This window comes from Podarcis raffonei, chromosome 2 (genome assembly GCF_027172205.1).
Source record: "Podarcis raffonei isolate rPodRaf1 chromosome 2, rPodRaf1.pri, whole genome shotgun sequence".
NCBI classification, from domain to species: domain Eukaryota; kingdom Metazoa; phylum Chordata; class Lepidosauria; order Squamata; family Lacertidae; genus Podarcis; species Podarcis raffonei.
This window is the reverse complement of record NC_070603.1, coordinates 112924859-112947290: the sequence shown is the minus strand read 5'-3', so window position 1 is coordinate 112947290 and position 22432 is coordinate 112924859. Positions and strand designations below refer to the sequence as shown.

The 22432-nt window shown below is 46.0% G+C and overlaps 3 protein-coding genes across 3 annotated transcripts in view; 1 reads left to right on the top strand and 2 right to left on the bottom strand.

The window, feature by feature from the left end:
* The window catches only part of LOC128409053 (zinc finger protein RFP-like), a 203179-nt gene that overhangs the window by 159323 nt on the left and 21424 nt on the right, over window positions 1–22432 (top strand). The gene's annotated exons all lie outside the window — the stretch shown is intronic.
* On the bottom strand, window positions 592–7465 carry LOC128409137 (E3 ubiquitin-protein ligase TRIM11-like). The gene is made up of 3 exons (XM_053379384.1): window positions 6577–7465; window positions 2872–3075; window positions 592–1445 (listed from the first exon to the last, which is right to left on the bottom strand). The coding sequence occupies exons 2-3, from the start codon at window positions 2945–2947 to the stop codon at window positions 808–810; spliced, it is 714 nt and encodes a 237-aa protein (XP_053235359.1). The 5' UTR covers window positions 2948–3075; window positions 6577–7465; the 3' UTR covers window positions 592–807.
* LOC128409099 (uncharacterized) lies at window positions 11155–17603 on the bottom strand. Its single transcript, XM_053379314.1, has 5 exons — window positions 17316–17603; window positions 16225–16717; window positions 14451–14555; window positions 14113–14187; window positions 11155–11777 (listed from the first exon to the last, which is right to left on the bottom strand). Exons 2-5 carry the CDS (start codon window positions 16715–16717, stop codon window positions 11290–11292), a joined length of 1161 nt encoding a protein of 386 aa, XP_053235289.1. The 5' UTR covers window positions 17316–17603; the 3' UTR covers window positions 11155–11289.

Genomic DNA, 22432 nt, shown 5'->3' with positions numbered 1-22432 from the left:
TTCCAAAAGAATGTTCAAAAACTGGAACACTCACTCCTGGGTTTGCGGCATTTTGGAGCTAGAACGTTTGAGAACTAAGCTGTTTGAAAACCAAGGTATGGCAGTACTTGAAAGAAATGAGTTCAGATCTTTCCTTCAGCATAATATGGTAACTGTCTCCTTACAGCTGTCTTAGTTTAAATTTTTTAAATTTTGTTTCAACTATGGTAGACCAACCTACCTGTAACTAGTTTAACATTATGGCCAACCAAAATGTCAGAAATTGGTGAGCAAGGTTTTATTTAGCTATTTATATAAATATTTATATACAGTGGTACCTCGGGTTACATACGCTTCAGGTTACATATGCTTCAGGTTACAGACTCCGCTAACCCAGAAATAGTGCTTCAGGTTAAGAACTTTGCTTCAGGTTGAGAACAGAAATTGTGCTCCGGCGGCGGCAGCGGGAGGCCCCATTAGCTAAAGTGGTGTTTCAGGTTAAGAACAGTTTCAGGTTAAGAACGGACCTCCAGAACGAATTAAGTACTTAACAGGAGGTACCACTGTACTGCTGTATCATAAATATGTCTGTGCTTTACAGCAATGTAAAACCAGACAGTAAAATCATAAAAGGTTTTGAGTCCACCAGAACTTAGGTTTTAAGCAAAGCAAGGAAGAGGAGTGATGGAGGAAAGCTGTCTTGCTCTTGACATCTGCATCGGTCAAAAATCCATTTCCCTTTTATGCCTGACGTGCGGCTGGTCACAGAGCATTCGCAGTTCAGAATTTGCCACTCGGCCATTGGGTTTTGCTGGGGAATTTGAGATTTCAGCAGCTCAGCCTGACTCCCCAATACACCCCGAAAAAGGGACAGATCCTCTCCCCGGAGAACGAGGCTGCAGGGAAACTGAATATCAAGTCATCCGTATCGGCGTCAAAGAAATCCACGCGACCTCCTTCGTAGTCCAGGTACACCCGGATCTTCCTGGGCTCGTATCTCAAGCTCAAGAGGGTCCTCTCGGAGGATGTAAACGCCGTGAGCCGATAAGGAGACAATGGCGTCCTCAGTGAGTCTGGCAGGGCCTTGCCCAGAGCCCAGATTCCCCCGTTGGGATTGAAACTGACCTTTCCTTTCCTCACGACGGACTCTCTGGCAGCTCCCACTGCCCAGATCTCCATGTTTTCTTTCAACTCCCATTGCCTTTCAATTGGACGAGACTCTCCTTTCCTCCTGACGGACGGTTCTCGCGAAGTCCGCAGGGCCTGCGGCGTCGCCTCTTCTATTTCCACCTCCCACCAGTGTCTTCCCGAAGCGAGCCTCTCTTGGCCCAGCACAAAGGGCTCCCAGTCGAATCGCGAAGGGTTGTCAGGCAGGTCCTGGGTCCTACATCCCCATCTTACTCTCTTCAGGTCTTGGGAGAGGATGAGGTTGGCATGAGCTGTGCTGGGATCCAGAGTCACGTTCACTGTGGAGAAGAGGAAAAATAAGGAAAGAAGGATGGCTGGATTTTTTATTATTATTAAATATTTTCTTGTTTTACAGAAGTATGTGTAATGTCTCTCGTATTTTTTCCATGTAACATTTTTACATATGAGTTTCATTTGTTGAGACATTAGGAAGAAAAGGGGTGGAGGGGGGGAAGATGGGTGGGGATGGGGTCGGGTGGCGATGTTTCTATTATGCTTAATGTATGTAGAGTTTGGTGTCAGTGTTGCTTGTGCTGTTCACTTGTGTTCCATTGGTGGTGAGAGAGGTTGGGGTTGGCCTAGGGTGTGGTTGTTTGTTTGTGGTTGGCTGTGGTGATCTTTGTTTTCGTGTGTGAGTGGGGTGGGTGGGTGTTTTGGATCAGGTTAGCCATATTGATTTGTAGGCTGTTGGTGGATTTTTATTGTTGTCTTGTTGGGCTGTGTATGTGATAAAAGGGAGCCATACCGGAGTAAAGGCGTCGTCTTCTGTTTGTCCCTGTGTCAGTTTGTTTATTGGTTAATTTTTCTAGTAAGGCTGTTTCCCATACTATTTGGTACCATTGGTCCATGCTTACTCCTGACAGGTCTCTCCAGTGTCTGGTTATGGTGTTTCTGGCTGCTGAAAGTAGGTGGGTTATGAGTTCTTTGTGGTGTAAATGGGCATTGTTGTCTTGGAAGATGTTTAGAAGGGCCAATTCTGGGGTGATGTCTAATACTTGCTTATTTATTTTACATATTTCTTGTGTGGCTGTTGTCCAGAATAGTTGGATTTTGGAGCACTCCCACCACATGTGGAGGTATGTTGGATGGTGCCAGTGGAAACATAAACTTAACCCGAGAGGGACTCACAAAACTCCCTTTCCACTGGCTTCTGGTCAGGAGGCCAGCCTAACCTACCTCACAGAGGTGTTGTGGGAAATAATAATAATAATAATAATAATAATAATAATAATAATAATAAATTAAATAATTTTATTTGTACCCTGCCCTCCCTGGCTGGAGCCGTGCTCAGGGTGGCTAACATCATAAAACTAACACAGTATACCCAGTAAAACTATACACAGTATACAGTATTAAATGTGAACAACGCAAGCCACCTCGAGCTTACAAAAGTATGGGATTTCAATGCAATGAAATTTAAATGGCTGCCTGGCGCCATTTAGAGCTTTAAACACCACCAGCAAGAGCACCTTAAATTCACCAAGAACTGGACTGGCAACCGATTATTAGATTTACCTAGGTGCTCTAACATATAGCAAGCTGCAATCTTATGTTAAGAAATGCTTGTTTTGACGCAGGATTACACTGAAATGATGTTTTTTATGGGGAGCAGGTGCGATTTAACGCAAAGGCCCCCTACTTGACCTCCATCTCATGCATTTAAAGAGCCAAAAGCTCCCTTATATTTCAGTCACGGAGATCTACCTTTCTTCCGTGTTTGTGAAAGGATTCGTAGAGGCATGTTCTCCGTGAACTTTTCATGCAGGTACAACCTTGCCATCGGTTTGGTGTTGCCAGCACAATGGTGCAAAAGTTGGTGGCTTCGGCGGTGCAGAGGGGTGACTTTAGCCAGAATAAAATGTTCGCTCAGAGGTCAGTCCTTCCCATGACTGTGGTGTGGCATGAATCCTGCAAGGCAAAACGTTTAATCTGAAGGCAACGGATAATAATAATAATAATAATAATAATAATAATAATAATAATAACAACAACAACAACAACAACAACAACAACAACAACAATAATAAATTATTTATTATTTATACCCCGCCCATCTGGCTGGGTTTCCCCAGCCACTCTGGGGGCTTACAACAGACTATTAAAATACAATAGTCTATTAAACATTAAAAGCTTCCCTAAACAGGGCTGCCTTCAGATGTCTTCTAAAAGTCTGGTAGTTGTTGTTCTCTTTGACATCTGGTGGGAGGGCATTCCACAGGGCGGGTGCCACTACCGAGAAGGCCCTCTGTCTGGTTCCCTGTAACTTGGCTTCTTGCAGTGAGGGAACCCCCAGAAGGGCCTCGGAGCTGGACCTTAGTGTCCGGGCAGAACGATGGAGGTGGAGACACTCCTTCAGGTATACTGGACCGAGGCTGTTTAGGGCTTTAAAGTTCAGCACCAACACTTTGAATTGTGCTCGGAAACATACTGGGAGCCAGTGTAGGTCTTTCAGGACATGTGTTATGTGGTCTTGGTGACTGCTCCCAGTCACCAGTCTAGCTGCCACATTCTGAATTAGTTGTAGTTTCTGAGTCACCTTCAAAGGTAGCCCCACCTCCTCTTTCTCTGCCTCCCCAACCCCGAGGGAAAGGAACGGTCCCTATACAGAAATGCTGGGAGACCTTCAGCCCTTCAGATGTTCTGGGGCTCCATTTCCCATCATCCCTGAACATTGACTATGCTGGCTGGGCCTGATGGGAACTTTCTCCAATCCTGTACCTCAGGTTACAGACAGTTCAGGTTACAGATGCCACTATCCCAGAAATAGTACCTTGGGTTAAGAACTTTGCTTCAGGATGAGAACAGAAACTGCACGGCAGCAGTGGGAGGCCCCATTAGCTAAAGTGGTACCTCAATGTCACAGCAGATTGCTGTCTGGTGGCACCCTAAGGAAACTCCATAATAGGATGAGCTTTAAACTAGAGTAGGTAACCATTAAGGGACGCAGGTGGTGCTATGGGTTAAACCACAGAACCTAGGACTTGCCGATCAGAAGGTCGGCGGTTCGAATCCCCACGACGGGGTAAGCTCCCGTTACTCGATCCCTGCTCCTGCCAACCTAGCAGTTCGAAAGCATGTCAAAGTGCAAGTAGATAAATAGGTACTGCTCTGGCGGTGAAATATACTCAGAGTCACAAAGTGATTTCATGCTCTTTATTCAGCTCATAGTGGTGAGGAGGAATGAATGAATGTCCCCTCAAAGTATCTGCTTTATATACATTATTTACACAATGGGCTGCACATGACTGGCTAATTCCAGAATTCTACTGTAAGCCAATCAGGTTGTGGATTCACTTCTATCTGGAGCATGATTGGGTAGTTCCTGCCAACCAATCATACTGCTGCATTGTTCTAGGACCAATGAGACTGCTGCATTCTGAATCCTATTGTTCTAGGACCAATCAGACTGCTGCCTTTTGGATCCTATTGTTCTAGGACCAATCAGACTGCTGCAGTTTGGATCCTATTCAACTCAGTACATAACAGGCGGGAAGATAAATGGCGTTTCCGTGCGCTGTTCTGGTTCGCCGGAAGCGGCTTAGTCATGCTGGCCACATGACCCGGAAGCTGTACGCCGGCTCCCTTGGCCAATAAAGCGAAATGAGCGCTGCAACCCCAGAGTTGTCCACAACTGGACCTTATGGTCAGGGGTCCCTTTACCTTTACCTAGGTAACCATTGTCCCTCAAGATTGTGGTGCTGCAAAGTAATTTTAAGAAACCCTGGACTAGGTGGTCTTAAAAGGGGTGGGGAGGACTGTTCTGTGGCCATATAAATTAGTGAGGAAAAACACAATCAGAACTTCATTTTGCCCCCCTCTCCCCCCACCCCCGGCAAGAACTGACATTCCATAATATACAGCTGCTCCTCTATTTCTAATAGGTTAGCACAGGGCTTCCTAAACTGTGGTATGTGGACTTCATTCGGGTGGTCCATGGCATCTCTACATTACGTGTTCATCTTGATTATTAACTGCACGTTCAATTGCTTATTTTATTTCTTGCCTCACATTTTTGTTATTTTACAGTTTTTTTTAATTCTACGGAATGCAAACGGTGATGAAGCAAAATGCAATGTAACAAATGAAAGAAGCTGTAAAAATACAGTGAAAAACCTAGCACAGTGCAAATTACAATCATAGCTGTCAACTTTCAGATTTGAAAATAAGGGATCAGCAGCCTCACCTGTCCCAGGGACAGTCTACGGGATATCTAACAATCCGGGATAGCAGCGGGAAGTGGCGCTGGAATAAGGGAATTTCCCGCATAAAAGGGAAGGTTGACAGCTATGATTACAATAGCTACAACAGGCAAAATAATTAAAATAATCCAATGGTCTGCTAAGACCACCAGCAATTTTCAAGTAGTCTATGGGAGTGAGGAGGAAGTGTGAGAATCACTGGTTTTTTGGGGGGACGGACAAAAAACTATAAAAAGTACTGCTTCCCAGCATAAATCCCAAAACTGCTTTTTTATTTTTTTTAAAAAATGCCAGTCTCAGCAAATATAACCCATTAATGGGAATTTATAAATGTTCTAAATTCCACTGTGCTTTTCTATTCTGCAAAGTTTTAATATTCTTGAGGTTTTCCGTTTATATGGTGCTATTTCATAGAATCATAGAGTTGGAAGAGACCACAAGGGCCATCGAGTCCAACCCCCTGCCAAGCAGGAAACACCATCAGAGCACTCCTGACATATGGTTGTCAAGCCTTTGCTTAAAGACCTCCAAAGAAGGAGACTCCACCACACTCCTTGGCAGCAAATTCCACTGTCGAACAGCTCTTACTGTCAGGAAGTTCTTCCTAATGTTTAGGTGGAATCTTCTTTCTTGTAGTTTGGATCCATTGCTCCGTGTCCGCTTCTCTGGAGCAGCAGAAAACAACCTTTCTCCCTCCTCTATATGACATCCTTTTATATATTTGAACATGGCTATTTCTTATTGCTATATTTCTATTTCTTATTGCTGTATCTGTGTTTTGTATGTTGCTTAGAAACTGTGGTACTTAAGGAGGTATATAAATTATTTTTAAAATTACATTTTTGTGGGGGTAAAAAAACAAAACAGGAACTTTTTGAAGGTGCAGAGTGTAAGCAAGTTAGCACACAATAAACAAACGAACAAATAAATAAATAGCTTTGCATCTTGCTCCTTCCTCCTTACCTTGATCCCAGACCCAGAAGTCCTCTGACTGTGAACCCTTTTTGCTTTGAGGCAGAGGATAACTCAAGACAACCGGAGGCAGCGCCGCAAAATGCACATTTGCAGTTATCGTGCACACATGCAAGGGAACTTACAAAAGCCAAGGCAGACTCAGGATATCAAGCAAAGCCGCAAAATGAGGCTGCCGGGGGAAACTCAGACCACACTTCCATCCACAATAGGACATGAAACAGCGGAATAAACAGACCTGCTGGCTAATCGGACCTCACAAGTCTTCAAGTTTCCGTGTCTCTGAAGTTGACAGCAGCCTCCAGGCAGAAACTTCACATCAGTGTTTCTCGCCACCTCCCTCCTCAGGTGGTTTTATAGCCTGCCCTTGATACTACTCCATCCGATGCAATCCTAACTGTTTACTCAGTGGACTTTTTGGCAAGGCCAAGCGCTGCAAAACGAAACCTTTGCTTATCGGTTTTGCATTTCTCATAAATGGTCGTATTTTGCGTAAGCGGACATAAGTGCTCAAACAAGCCTGTATTTATGAGCTAAGTTATCGGGGGAAAGCGAGGCGAGGTGGTTGCCTCAGGGCAGCCCCCTGGAAAGATGTGAGAGGGTCGGCCGCCTGGGGGGCAGAGAAGCCTCCTCATGGAACTGTATGCAGCGTGGAGAGAAGACATAAGCTTCACCACATGTTATAATTTGAGAGAAAACCTAATGAAAACGCTGTACTAATAGTATCTGACCCCGGCCAAACTGGCCAAGATGCACAAGAAAAGCTCTGACATTTGCTCGAGATGCAAAAAAGGGGTTGGTACCTTTATGCACAGGAGGGACACGGGTGGCGCTGTGGGTTAAACCACAGAGCCTAGGGCTTGCCGATCAGAAGGTCGGCGGTTCTAATCCCCGTGACGGGGTGAGCTCCCGTTCCTCGGTCCCTGCTTCTGCCAACCCACCAGTTTGAAAGCACGTTGAAGTGCAAGTAGATAAATAGGTACCGCTCCGGCGGGAAGGTAAATGGTGTTTTCGTGCGCTGCTCTGGTTCGCCAGAAGCGGCTTAGTCATGCTGGCCACATGACCCGGAAGCTGTACGCCGGCTCCCTCGGCCTATAGAGCGAGATGAGTGCCACAACCCCAGAGTCGTCCACGACTGGACCTAATAGTCAGGGGTCCCTTTACCTTTACCTTTTATGGTCTGTTTATGTTGTTTTCCATTTTGTTTACGTTCTATGTAAATTGCTTTGTAATAAAGAATCTTTTTTAAAAAGGAACTGTAGCATTGGAAGGGGCTGTGTGGGTCCTCTATTCCAACCACAGGAGCCCACAAAGTCAATGAGGAAAGCCGACAGGTGACATCGACACTTCCTCCAAGAATCAGTTCAGCTGCGCTCTCTGCAGCCAGCCAGCGAGGCACCCTTTTTTCAGAGGGGCTTGGAGGCAGAAAAAATTCCCCAGTCTGCCCAGTTGTAGTCTGTTCCCACTGAAATCAATGGGACACCACGTGCCATGACTTCAGGCCCATTGGTTTGCACGGGAACAAAGGCCACATCTGCACTATTGACTCAAAGCAGTCTAGGCTTTAGAACAGTCATGGCTAGCTCCTCAAAAGAACCCCGTAAAAGATCTGTAGTTTATGATACAGGTGACTGAGAATTGCTAGGACATCTCTAGGTCTCCGCACAGAGCTCTCATTCCCACAGGAAGCTGTGTGAAGCTCTGTGAGGGGAACAGGGTTCGTTTCATCTAACAATTCTCAGAAACCTAAACAAACTCCGGTTCCCAGGATTTTATGAGGGGAAATGGTGCTATTCTAGAGGGTTTTAGAGGGGTATGGTGCTATTTGAAATGTATAATGTGGATTGGGCTCCAATCTAGAGGGAAACAGCCCATTTTTCAAGGGCACTTCTCTTGTTGCCGCTTTCAGGTTTATATGATTTATCGTAAGGCCAACTAAAGGTTTTATGGCCTTCAGCCTGGCATTTCCAATCTCAGTTGTAAACTTGGGACTTTCCAGCTGCATGTTTAAAACCCAGGTACAAAGGTCCATCAAGTACAGATGGGCAAATGTCTCAATTTCTTTTTCAGTTTCTTATTTTTCCAATCTCAAGCTCCATTCTCCACATTCGTTTCTGGTGTTTTTATTGTTAAATGACTCGTGAAAGTTAATTCGCATTTTAATGTTCCCTTCTCCAAATAGATACATTTTTGCAAAGCAATTTTGCCTAACGTAAAGCATTATGTGTATGTTTTTCCCACCCATTATACGCATTTGTATGCACACTTGACATCAGTGCATGCACAAATGGACAGCTGCATTGCAAAATCTGGAGAAGCGCGGGTTTCAAAGGATGGCTGCCTTTCAGTTCTTGTGCTGTTTCAGAAAGTGTGAATCGGGTAGGCTCAGCTTGAGATGCTCCTCATCCATACCCTCAAATCACCTTAGTGAACCCAGGACCAGCCCCAGGCCACACTGCAATGGTACAACCCCTTCCCTATCCACTCTCATAGAATCACAGAAAGGTGACATAGAAAATTTGTAAATAAATATATTTTTTATGAAGTGGTCTGTCAAAGATCTCTGAAGCTTCCAGGCTGCTTGCAAGTATAAAAGTTGAGGGTAGAAAAAGCTGTGTCGGTGGATTAGCCAGCTAGAGCTCACAGCAGACACCTGGAAAATTGGGCGTATATGTTTTTGTGCAGGACTGAAATGGTCTCACCAGCTCTATTTGGTTTCCATGATAACACGATGGTTGTTTTCTGAAGGCAGCCCTGTATAGGGAGGTTTTTAATGCTTAATTATGTTTGTTTATATGCTGGAAGCCAGAGAGTTTGGCTAGGGTAACCCAGAGTACAAATAATAAAATTACCATCATTAACCCCTGCAACTGTTTTTACCAAGTGGTTCAAAGGGTCAGCCCAGGAAAGCTGAAACTTAGGAGAAAAAGAAAGCTGGTGATTACGAGAAACAGACACCGCAGGGTGGAAACTCCATAGCTCTTCTGCGGCAGTTGCTCTTTAACTGTTTATTTCCAAAGGAACAAATTATACAAAACAGCAACCACAGATACACAAGACTCTCTACATTTAGAGAAGTGTCCCACCATTTTAAAACAGGCATGGCTTCCCTCAAGAATCCTGGGAAATGTGTTAAAAAGTGTTGCCGGGAGATCCCTATTCCACAAACGACCATTCCCTGGAGAGAGGGATTGTTAAACCACCCCAGAAACTGTTTGAGAAAACAAGAGGGAAGACGTAACACTCTAGTTAAGGACCACAATACCTCAGGAACGGCCTCTTCTCATATGAACCTACCCAGACCCTGAGATCATCTTCTGAGGCCCTTCTTCATTTGCCTCCTCCTCAAGAAGTCCAGAAGGTGGCAACACGAGAACAGGGCCTTCTCTGCGGTGGTTCCCCGTCTGTGGAATGCTCTCCCCAGGGAAGTCCGCCTGGCGCTTTCACTATACACCAATAGGCGCCAGGCAAAAACACTCCTATTTAACCAGGCCTTTGGTTCAGTTGATTGACCTTTTAAAATGGGGGTGGGGTGAGGTTATTGGGTTGTTGTTTTTATTTTGATTAGGTATTTGATGGTTTTATATTTTGATTTTGTTTTGTGAACCGCCCTGAGACCTCCGGGTACAGGGCGGTATGTAAATTTCATCAATAATAATAAATAAAATAATAATAGTGGCACCCTCCCTGTGGAACGCCATCCCTTCAGATAAAGATATACACAACCTTTAGAAGACATCTGAAGGCAGCCCTGTATCGGGAAGATTTTAATGTCTGATGTTCTATTATGTTTTCATATGTGTTTGAAGCTGCCACCATCTCTTACCCTAACCTACCTCACAGGAATGTTGAAGGAGGAAACGGGAAGAAGGAAAACTCAGTATAGCACCTTGAATTCCTTGGCATATAAATTCAAAAAATAATAATAATTAAGCCAGGAGCTGGACGAATGCGGCAGCTAGACTGGTGACTGGGAGCAGCCGCCGAGACCATAAAACACCGGTCTTGAAAGACCTACATTGGCTCCCAGTATGTTTCCGAACACAATTCAAAGTGTTGGTGCTGACCTTTAAAGCCCTAAACAGCCTCGGTCCAGTATACCTGAAGGAGCGTCTCCACCCCCATCGTTCTACCCGGACACAGAGGTCCAAAGCCGAGGGCCTTCTGGCGGTTCCCTCACTGCGAGAAGTCAAGTTACAGGGAACCAGGCAGAGGGCCTTCTCGGTAGTGGCACCCGCCCTGTGGAACGCCCTCAAAGAAAAAAAACTACCAGACTTTTAGAAGACATCTGAAGGCAGCCCTGTTTAGGGAAGCTTTTAATGTTTGATGCATTGCGGTACAGTGGTACCTCAGGTTACATACGCTTCAGGTTACATAAGCTCCAGGTTACAGACTCCACTAACCCAGAAACAGTGCTTCAGGTTAAGAACTTTGCTTCAGGATGAGAACAGATATTGTGCTCCGGCAGCGCAGCGGCAGCAGGAGGCCCCATTAGCTGAAGTGGTGCTTCAGGTTAAGAACAATTTCAGGTTAAGAACGGACCTCCAGAACGAATTAAGTACTTAACTTGAGGTATCACTGTATTTTAATATTTTGTTGGAAGCCCAGCCAGATGGGTGGGGTATAAATAAATTGTTGTTGTTGTTGTTTCAGCATCCACGGGAAGCACTAGCTAGGCACCTAAGGGCTCCCAACTAAAGGATGATTTCCTCCTGCCTTTCCCAATGGACCAGGGCGGTTTGACACCCTTTGAAAGGCACCTCTGCGCTGTAAGCAGTTGGACGAATGGGCCTGCAGAGAAACAGGTGATCCGGAGTTCCTTTTTCAGCAACAAGTTTATTTCAAGCTACCCATTCTTTCACAACAACCTGTTTTCAAAAACTTACTGGAAAACGTCTCTTGGTAAAAAACACAAGTGTTCGCGGCAGCCATTTCTTTGGTCTCTCCAGGGCTAGGCCATGTGGTGCGTGTTGTTGGCGGGGAACAGCAATGAGGACAGGTTGTTGGAGTGCAACCGACGGAGGGGGCTGCGCGGGCTGCAGTTCTCGTCATTCGACCTGGCGTGGCCCCTCTGGGCCGTGGCGCTGTTGGGCACACCGGGGCGAGGTGTCCTGGCCTGCGGGTGGCTGGCAAAGGCATCGGTGAGGCTGCTGAGGTTGGCGGCCAGTCCCTTCAGAATCTCGCTGTGGGCGCGCATCGTCTCCATAATCTGCCTCCGCTCCTCCCGGCACCCGGCCACATCCTGCCTCAGGGTCTTCAGGAGACTGAGCGCCACCTCTCTGTCGCGGCCCATCTGAAGGAGAAGCTCCTCCTGCTCCTCTCTCGACTGCTGCAGCAACTCCTGGAACAGAGTCTCGGCCCCTTTCCTCTTCTTGGGCCGCAGTATGGCAAAATCAGCCAAGGGAGATGGGGCTGGTGGCGGGTGGGCCACGGGCGGCTCTGAGGGCAGGGGGAAATACAAATGATAACTTTATTTTACTTATTTACTTTTATTTAACTTTTTATAATAATAACAACAACAAAGGAAGCAACCGTTTGTCAAAAGATGCACGCCCACACAGGTACAGTAGTACCTCGGGTTACAGACGCTTCAGGTTACATACACTTCAGGTTACAGACTCCGCTAACCCAGATGTAGTACCTCAGGTTAAGAACTTTGCTTCAGGATGAGAACAGAAATTGTGTGGCGGGAGCGGGAGGCCCCATTAGCTAAAGTGGTGCTTCAGGTTAAGAACAGTTTCAGGTTAAGAACGGACCTCCAGAACGAATTAAGTTCTTAACCTGAGGTACCACTGTAGTATTATTTGGAGTCAGATGATCTCGCCCAACCCCCTACCAAGGCAGGAAATCAAGTACTACAGCATTCCTTAATAATAATAATAATAATAATAATTTTTATTAGTTTATAAAGAAAAATAAAAAGATTATTGTCAAATATCTTTTTTTTTTTGTCCAAAGTAAAGCATTAATCTAGAGGCGAGAGAAGAGGAAAAAGCAAAAGAGAGAGAGAGAGAGAGAGGAAGAAAGAAAGAAAGAAAGAAAGAAAGAAAGAAAGAAAGAAAGAGATATAAAGAAAAAGGAATTAAAAAGTGAAAGAGAAAGAGAGAAAAAAGGAAGAAAAAAGTTAAAAAGCTAAATAACTTCTGATTTTCCCCCTGTCCACTATATGTAAACATTATTCACTTCATCCACTCCAGTATAAAGCCACTAATAAAGCCACTTTCTACAAACCATTATCTTCTATTCTCAAATCCAAATGTCATTATTTCTTTTTCATTTTGGTGCAAAAGGTCTATGAGAGGTTTCCTGTCTTTAGTAAACGTTCACCATGACAGTACTGCAGCAGAGGTCCAGCCTCTGCTCAGAAACCCATCAGCAACAGAGAACCCACCCCTTCCTGCGGTTGGAACAGTTTGCACCAGCCACCTGCAGCTCAGTGTGGTGTAGTGGTTAAGAGCGGTGGACTCGTAATCTGGTGAACTGGGTTCGCTTCCCCGCTCCTCCACATGCAGCTGCTGGGTGACCTTGGGCCAGTCACACTTCTCTGAAGTCTCTCAGCCCCACTCACCTCACAGAGTGTTTGTTGTGGGGGAGGAAGGGAAAGGAGAATGTTAGCCGCTTTGAGACTCCTTAAAGGGAGTGAAAGGCGGGATATCAAATCCAAACTCCTCTGCTTCTCAGGGGGCAGAGAAGGCCAGCATGCCCCTCTTGGCTCTGAGCCAGAGGCGGATTGCAGAGGCGCTTCCATTGCATTACATTTCTAAGAGGTAGCATGAGGTCAAGGAAAAGGCCTCGTCTCTTATAGCCATGTCCTGGCAACCGTGAGTGAGTGAGTGTGTGTGTGAAAAAGACTTGATGGAAAGAAGAAGGGGAGGCTATGGACACTTTGGGCTCAAACTCTGCTGGCTTTTCTCATGGGTCAACACCACTCTCAACACTCCCAGGAAACCTGATGCAACCGAGCCAAAGCTCTTTCCACATTACAGTGGTACCTCTGGTTAAGAACTTAATTCATTCTGGAGGTCCGTTCTTAACCTGAAAATGTTCTTAACCTGAGGTACCACTTTAGCTAATGGGGTCTCCCACTGCTTCCGTGCCGCTGCCAAGCGATTTCTGTTCTCATCCTGAAGCAAAGTTCTTAACCCAAGGTACTATTTCTGGGTTAGCAGAGTCTGTAACCTGAAGAGTCTGTAACCTGAGGTACCACTGTACTCAAGAATCCAGATCTGCTGGAACTTCTTCAACTGATTAACTGAGCACAGATCACAATGAATTCTTCCATCCGTCTCAAATGGCTGAACCGATATTATTATCATCATCTATTTATTAGTCATCTAATGTGAAAATAGTCTCCAGGCGACTAACAGACTAAAACTACAGAGTTCGAAAAAACTTAGTAATTGTTACTATGGTAACAAAAGAAAGCAAAGGCTACAGTCATACCTTGGAAGTCAAACAGAATCCGTTCTGGAAGTCCGTTTGACTTCCAAAATGTTCGGAAACCAAAGCACGGCTTCTGATTGGCTGCAGGAAGCTCCTACAGCCAATCAGAAGCCACAGAAGCCCCGTCGGAAATTTGGCTTTCAAAAATAGTTCGCAAACCGGAACAGTCACTTCCGGGTTTGTGGCGTTTGAGAACTAAGCTGTTCGAAAACCAAGGTATGACTGTACACCAATTGCAAGAACAGTAAAAACAGCAGCCGTGACTATTCTTGAATGTAAATTTATGTTGCAGACAAAACAAAACCAAGAGTTATATTTGGACAACACGTACCTGTGTTGACGGGGGCATCCTGATGCGAGGGGCTTATTTGGTTAACTTGGGGTCTCTGATAATCCAGATCTCTCCCTGTGGCAAAACGCAGGGAGACAAACAAAGCAGAAATATCTGAGACCAAAGAAGGTTAGCAGAGCTGGGTTTGCACAACAGAAATGCACAGGTTTTTTTATTTTAAAAATTGTTGCACAAAAAGATACGAGTGTTGCAAATGAAACAGCAGAAAGATTCATAGCACAGTTACCATGCAGAATATTTTCACCGCAATTTCTCCAGCACCCACAGGGCAAAGCAACACACCCACCAAACACACAGTTCAAGGGGCCAACTCTTACCACTGCCTTCATTGCTGTCTTCCTCCTTCATCGCTGCCATGTCGTTCTCCCCAGCCTCTGCCGTGTCTTCCTCAGTGCCATTCCCAGTCACCATTCCTGTGTCATCTGGAGAACAAAGTAAGCAGGGAAAAAATACCCACCTGATTACAGTCAAAGTTAAAACAGCTAAAGGAAATAGACACAGAGAAACGTTCCCAAGACACGGGTGGTGCTTTACTTCTTATACAAATATTTCAGACGACTGGTTCTGTTTGTAACGCAACTTAAGAAAATAATAAAGAAATGCTCTTTAAAAAAACGTGGCTCAAATTTTTCTCTTTCATAATAATAATAATAATAATAATAATAATAATAATAATAATAATAATAAATTTTTATTTATACCCCGCCCTCCCCAGCCAAGACCGGGCTCAGGGCAGCTAACAGCCAATAATAAAAACAAGTTGATTAAAATACAATTTAAAAGATTAAGCTACAACATTAAAACATTAGGATGCAATCTCTTCATAGGAGGAGAAAGGAAAAAGAAAAAGGGGAAGGGAATCAAACTGATTCTAAGCCAACCTTTGCCAACCCCTGAACACTCGACCCTCAACAAACATGGCAGGTGCTAAAATAATAGGATATCACCAGGTAAAAATGACCAATAGCCCAGGTCAGCCTTCCCCAAACTGGTGCCCCCCCATGTTTAGACTACTGGATGTAGCCCCAAACATCTGGGGGAAACTAGATTGGGGAAGGCTGGCCTAGTGAAACGGGTAAAAAAACATTGACCCCCCAAATTTCATTTCAGTCCCACCAAGGACTGAAAAAGATAACACAGGCAATAGTGTTTATTCATGCACAGTGGTATCTTGTTACTCAAATGCCTTAGTACTCAAACAACTTGGAACCCAAACACTGCAAACCCAGAAGTAAGTGTTCTGCTTTGCGAACATTTTTCGGAAGCTGAACGTGCTCCGTTCTGAGTGTTACATTTTGATTTGAGTGCCATACTTTCGTTTTGAGTGTTACGCTGAGGTCTGTCTGTCTTTGCTAATTCTGCGCTTTTGTTTTTGCAGCTCTTTTTGTTGTGTTTTTGTGACTGTGTGGAACCCAGTTCAGCTACTCATTGATTGTGTGACTGCAGTACATTGTTTACTGCTTTCATTTTATAGATCAGTGGTCTGGTTAAGATAGTAAAATTCATGTTAACTTGCTGTTTTAGGGTTTGTTTTTAAAAGTCTGGAATGGTTTAATCCATTTTGAATTATCTTCTATGGGAAAGCATGCCTTGGTTTTGGAACGCTTTGGTTTTGGAACCAACTTCCGGAACGGATTAAGTCTGAGAACCAAGGCACCACTGTATGCTGCAGAGCAAAACTTTAACTGAGGTAATTTTCTCTTGAGAAAGGAAACAGGAGGCCGTAATGCATACTGCCAATCAAACTCCCCCCCTAGAAATGATCCTGTTGAGCAGGTATCGCTAAATATTGGTGTGGAGAAATACAGTGGTACCTCGGGTTAAGTACTTAATTCGTTCCAGAGGTCTGTTCTTAACCTGAAACTGTTCTTAACCTGAAGCACCACTTTAGCTAATGGGGCCTCCTGCTGCCGCCGCGCCACCGGAGCACGATTTCTGTTCTTATCCTGAAGCAAAGTTCTTAACCTGAAACACTATTTCTGGGTTAGCAGAGTCTGTAACCTGAAGCATATGTAACCCGAGGTACCACTGTATTAAAATGACCGAATTGCGTAAGCAGGACTCGGGGCTGCTGTGGCTGTGGAAACCTACCAGAGTCCTCTTGCTTGAGGTATTCTCCAACATTAACCACATGAACGTCCGGTGGGATGATTTCTTCCGCTGCCGGCTGCGGCTGTTCCTGCGCTGCTTCTGGCTGCGGCACCAGGTGGAAACTCAGGGTTCGCCCCACCCGGCTGGGTTTCATGCTCGCGTTGCCCTGGAGGATGCGGTGCAGCTGTTCGTAGAAAGGGCAAGTCACCTTGCTGCTCCCCGCTTTGGAGTTGTGATCAATCACACGCTTGTATTCCAGCCTCATCACTTTGGTCTTTGAGCGGCACTCCAGGGCGCTCCGGCGATGGCCCCGCGTGGCCATCTTTTGGGCAATGTATTCAAAAAAGTCTATGTTTTGGTGGCTGTTGCGGAGCTGGTCCTGGATTTTCTGCTCTCCCCAGATGTCCAGGAGATTCAAGGTTTCCTGGAGCCGCCACGAAATGCCACGGCCCTTGCGGCCGTTGCTGGTGCCCCCGCTGCTGTTGCCAGTCATCTATCGAAACGACGGGGAGGAAAATAAAGAGAGTTTCGAAACGCACGCCAGAGAATGCATAAGTTACAACCGACAGAGCCTTAAAAGCTAACCAAACTAAAGAGACCTCAAAAAAGCTAATCTAGTTCTGGACAACAGCCATACGAGAAATATGTAAAATAACTAAGCAAGTATTAGACATCACCCCAGCAACACACAACACACAAAAAACAGTGACAATTTGTTGCTGACAAAGGACAGCTGGACATATAAAGGGCCCATTACCTTGCAGCGGTTCTCAACCTGTGGGTCCCCAGATGTGGTTGGACTACAACTCCCATCATCCTTGAGCCTTGCTAGCTAGGGGTGATGGGAGTTGTAGTCCAACAACATCTGGGGACCCACAGATTGAGAAAGGCTGGTTAGGGCCTCATCTGACCTCAATCCGGCCCTGCATCTGCCCCACCCCACCCTAAAATGCCACCCGATTCAGCGCAGAGGGGGCACCCGCCGCCTGCTTCGCCGCTTGGCAGCAACAGCTTACGAGGTGGGAGTCCACGCGGAAACCATTGCACCCCCCCTGCCACCCCCCCAAAAAAAACACCGACGGATTTTTCACCTTGCAGTGAAGGAGCAACGAGGAACAGCCGCGCCTGCAAAGCTGAGCCCAAAACAAAAGGCAGCTCTTGTCGCAGGGGGTGGTGGCGCGGAGCGGCTCCTCTGATTGGACCTGGCGCGGCTCAGGAACGTTCCAGGAAGCCCCCTCGTCCAATCCCAGAGCGAGGCGCGGGGGGGGGGGGGAAACACCGCGGATTCCCACGGCTTTCTCCGCCCGCTGCGGAAAGTCAGCGGAAGTGGGTGGATCCGTGGAGGTTTGCTTTCGGATTGCTCCTTCCTGGGAGGTGCACTGGGCTGTGTGCGCGTATCGTTACTGAAAGCCTGCTAATCCGGGTTTGGGCGCCGGGGGGCAGCACAGCTCCTTCAGCCACGCGCCTCCTTTTTAGGTTGGACGCCTGCATAGCAGGGGGGTTGGACTAGATGACACTGGGGATCGCGATTTTGTGGTTGCCTCATTCATTGGCCGCAGGCAGCCCTTCGTAGTACAGTGGTACCTCGGGGTACATACGCTTCAGGTTACATACGCTTCAGGTTACAGACTCCACTAACCCAGAAATAGTACCTCGGGTTAAGAACTTTGCTTCAGGATGAGAACAGAAATTGCACAGTGGCAGCAGCAGGAGGCCCCATTAGCTAAAGTGTTGCTTCAGGTTAAGAACAGTTTCAGGTTAAGAACGGACCTCCGGAACGAATTATGTACTTAACCCAAGGTACCACTGTATAGCTGATCTTGGCCAGTGCATGTCAAAAGAAGCGCAAGTTTCTTTTTTTAATTTCATGGGTTGCCCTTTTTGTGGAACAATCTAACTTTGGCATATGGCTTAAATGCCTTGTTTTACTTCTTTATTCATTACATTTATATGCAACATTACGGGACGCGGGTGGCGCTGTGGTCTAAACCACAGAGCCTAGGACTTGCCGATCAGAAGGTCGGTGGTTCGAATCCCCGCGACGGGGTGAGCTCCCGTTGCTCGGTCCCTGCTCCTGCCAACCTAGCAGTTCGAAAGCACGTCAAAGTGCAAGTAGATAAATAGGGACCGCTCCGGAGGGAAGGTAAACGGTGTTTCCGTGTGCTTCTCTGGTTCGCCAGAAGTGGCTTAGTCATGCTGGCACATGACCCGGAAGCTGTACGCCGGCTCCCTCGGCCAATAAAGCCAGATGAGTGCTGCAACCCCAGAGTTGTCCGCCTGAACCTAACAGTTGGGGGTCCTTTTACCTCTACCACTTTACATCTTCCAAGGAGCTCAAGCATAGCTGTCAACTTTTCCCTTTTCTTGCGAGGAATCCTATTCGGAATAAGGGAATTTCCCTTTAAAAAGGGGAAATGTTGACAGCTATAACCTCAAGTTGGCGTACAGGGTTTTCCTTCTCCCCATTTCATCCTCACCCTGTGATGTAGGTTAGGGTAAGAGACAGTGGCGGCTTCAAACACATATAAAAACATAACAGAACATCAAACATTAAAAACTTCCCCATACACGGTCGCCTTCAAATGTCTTCTAAAGGTTGTGTACAGTGGTACCTCGGGTTACAGACGCTTCAGGTTACAGACTCCGCTAACCCAGAAATAGTACCTCAGGTTAAGAACTTTACCTCAGGATGAGAACAGAAATCGTGCTCCGGCAGCGCAGCGGCAGTGGGAGGCCCCATTAACTAAATTGGTGCTTCAGGTTAAGAACAGTTTCAGGTTAAAAACGGACCTCCAGAATGAATTAAGTACTTAACCCGAGGTACCACTGTATTTCTTTATCTTCTTGAGGCAGGGCTCCACTACTGAGAAGGCCCTCTGCCTGGTTCCCTGTAAGCTCACTTCTTGCAGTGAGGCCCTCAGAGCTTCTTGCAGAAGGCCTTTGGAGCTGGACCTCCGTGTCCGGGCCGAACAGTGGTCAAGAACTGCACCATGAGACATGTTTTACATCAGTTTTATTACATTTCACATTTGGTTGCCATAACCTGGAGGAAAGTATGGCTGGGACCCTTGCTCTTCCAGCACATTCGTCTGAAACATTCAAACAATGTTTTACAATTCCATATGCTTTGTGATGTTATTATTTTCTCCATGTTTTATCAAGAGGCAAAGAACATCCTGTTTATGCTGAGGGTATGTTGTCTTTAATTTTAACGATCATCCACCTTGTTCCTGAGAGTCAGCGAAAGTGCACCAAAGCAGCAGACAGTTGAGTTTTCCCATGACTGTCGTCCAGTTGAGCCCCATCATGGCTGCGGTGCTGTTTGATGCAGCAGGTGGATTGCCAAGGGGTTGGTGAGCAGAGCAATCCGAGGTTCGGTCGCTAATGTATTTTATTTCCAACAGATAATACCCAGTTCACATGAAGAGGAGCGGTCTAAAGCAGTTCACAATAAAACAACTGGCTGTAGTCCACCAACTTTTTCTCAGAATACACCCGTGGAAACGAAAGGAACCAAGCCATGGCGATTAATTGCAATGGGTCTTACTCAGAGTAAAAATTGGCCGAGTGCAACCCAAATACAGTAATACAATAGCAATGAAAGATACAGTGGTACCTTGGGTTAAGTACCTAATTTGTTCCCGGAGGTCCATTCTTAACCTTTAACTGTTCTTAACCTGAAGCACCACTTTAGCTAATGGGACCTCCTGCTGCTGCCGTGACACCAGAGCACGATTTCTCTTCAAATCCTGAAGCAAAGTTCTTAATCCAAGGTAATATTTCTGGGTTAGCAGAGTCTGTAACCTGAAGCGTATGTAACCTGAAGCATATGCAACCCGAGGTACCACTGTACAGTGGTACCTCGGGTTACAAACACCATGGGTTACAAACATTTCGGGTTACAGACTCTGCTAACCCAGAAGTAGTACCTCGGGTTAAGAACTTTACCTCAGGATGAGAACAGAAATTGCACGGCGGCAGCGGGAGGTCCCATTAGCTAAAGTGGTACCTCAGGTTAAGAACTATTTCTGGTTAAGAACGGACCTCCAGAACATATTAAGTTCGTAACCAGAGGTACCACTGTATATTGCCACAGCCCTACAGAAAGCAAGTCGTTTGACATATATCAACATTTAAAGCTCACCAATAATTTCACATCCAAAAGTAGCACCAAAGTAAGCACTTAGCACAACACACACACCGCTTCATGCACCTTATGAAGTAGACTCTATTCCATGAAAGCTGATGCCTCAACCCAAAAGGCCACAAAGATTCTCTTCAGGGTTTCTTCAGCATCTTAGGGATATAACTGTACATCATTAACGCACCCGCTATCTGGCAAAGAGAATGGAAAGATAAAAGTTAAATGTTTCCTCTCTCAAAACCATACCTCCTCACCTCTCCATTTGAACTACTTGAGGCGATTTCCTGTCAAATCAGCTCAGTCAATCCCCATTCCAAACTATTGCTACGGCCGGGAGTCCCCACCCCACACCTCCCTGTGGCCAAGCAGAAAAAACCAGCACAAAAACAGTCAACTTACCAAGCTTGTTAAAAGGTTTGGGGATTCCGTTCTCACTTTTACCTTGACTGGGCTAAAGGTAGGAAAAAAACACACTTACACTCAGCTGGCAGTCACAAAAATCAAATGCAACAAACTGATCACTAGGAGAGCTTGCTTGCTCAGACTAGCACCAGCAATACAGTAGTAGCTCGGGTTAAGTACTTAATTCATTCCGGAGGTCCGTTCCTAACCTGAAACTGTTCTTAACCTGAAGCACCACTTTAGCTAATGGGGCCTCCTGCTGCCGCCGTGCCTCCGGGGCATGATTTCTGTTCTCATCCTGAGGTAAAGTTCTTAACCTGAGGTACTATTTCTGGGTTAGCAGAGTCTGTAACCGGAAGCATATGTAACCTGAAGCGTATGTAACCCGAGGTACCACTGTACAAGCTCCCCTGTTTGAGAAATATCTGTATCCCCCCCCCCATCAAAATGCAGAGACAGAGCCCTACAATTAGCCAGCTCCACCTATAGGGCTGCCTCAGGTGACATGAATTTTGGCATCATGAAAGGGCCTCAAATTGTTTTATTTATTACAGCTGTGTTTTTTCCAGTTAGGGAAAGGAAGAGGTCCTTATAGGATTCCAAAATAACTTGGGGTGCGCTTTGACTGGTGTGCGTGTGTGTGATTTGCTCTTCTCTGTCGGGTAGCAAAATGTCTTGGGCTGACCCTGAGCGGAATTGTCCCTGTTGCCTCCAGTTGGTCAGAAATTAATTCCAGAATTGGACAGCCTTGATGAAATCTGCCCAGTGATATCTATTCAGCTATCAGCTTCCGGAGAACATGTCTGGTTTGTTTTGACAAAGCTTACAGGGACGCCGGCTGTTTATGGAACATCCTGATTTGATTTCAGGGAAGTTAAATGATGTTGCGTCAAAGCAAGTGTTATCTGACACCTCCCAGTGCTTTTCCCCAGCCTTTCCCCAGCTTTCCCCCAGTGCTTTTGGAGGGGAAGCGGGTTTAATCCACAACAGCGCCAAATCAACTTCAATGTTGCAATCTGAATTTGACAGTACATTACTGAATCACATTCTGGAGGTACCTTATCTATCTCGGATACAGGTCAACAGAACAGGTGCACATCTTTCACCTACATTGGCTCCCAGTATGTTTCCGAGCACAATTCAAAGTGTTGGTGCTGACCTTTAAAGCCCTAAACGGCCTCAGTCCAGTATATCTGAAGGAGCGTCTTCACCCCCATCGTTCTGCCCGGACACTGAGCTCCAGTGCTGAGGGCCTTCTGGCGGTTCCCTCACTGCGAGAAGCCAAGTTACAGGGAACCAGGCAGAGGGCCTTCTCGGTAGTGGCACCCACCCTGTGGAACGCCCTCCCACCAGATGTCAAAGAGAACAACAACTACCAGACTTTTAGAAGACATCTGAAGGCAGCCCTGTTTAGGGAAGCTTTTAATGTTTGATGTATTATAGTATTTTAATATTTTTTTGGAAGCCGCCCAGAGTGGCTGGGGAAGCCCAGCCAGATGGGCGGGGTATAAATAATAATAATAATAATAATTACTAACCCAGCCTCAGTAGTGTGAGGAAATACGTTTATGCCCTTGGCGACAGGGGTGCCAAGTTGAATGGGGAGCCCAGGTGTCGCCTCACATAATTGATCACATGACGGGGTGCATGAACACCATTTGA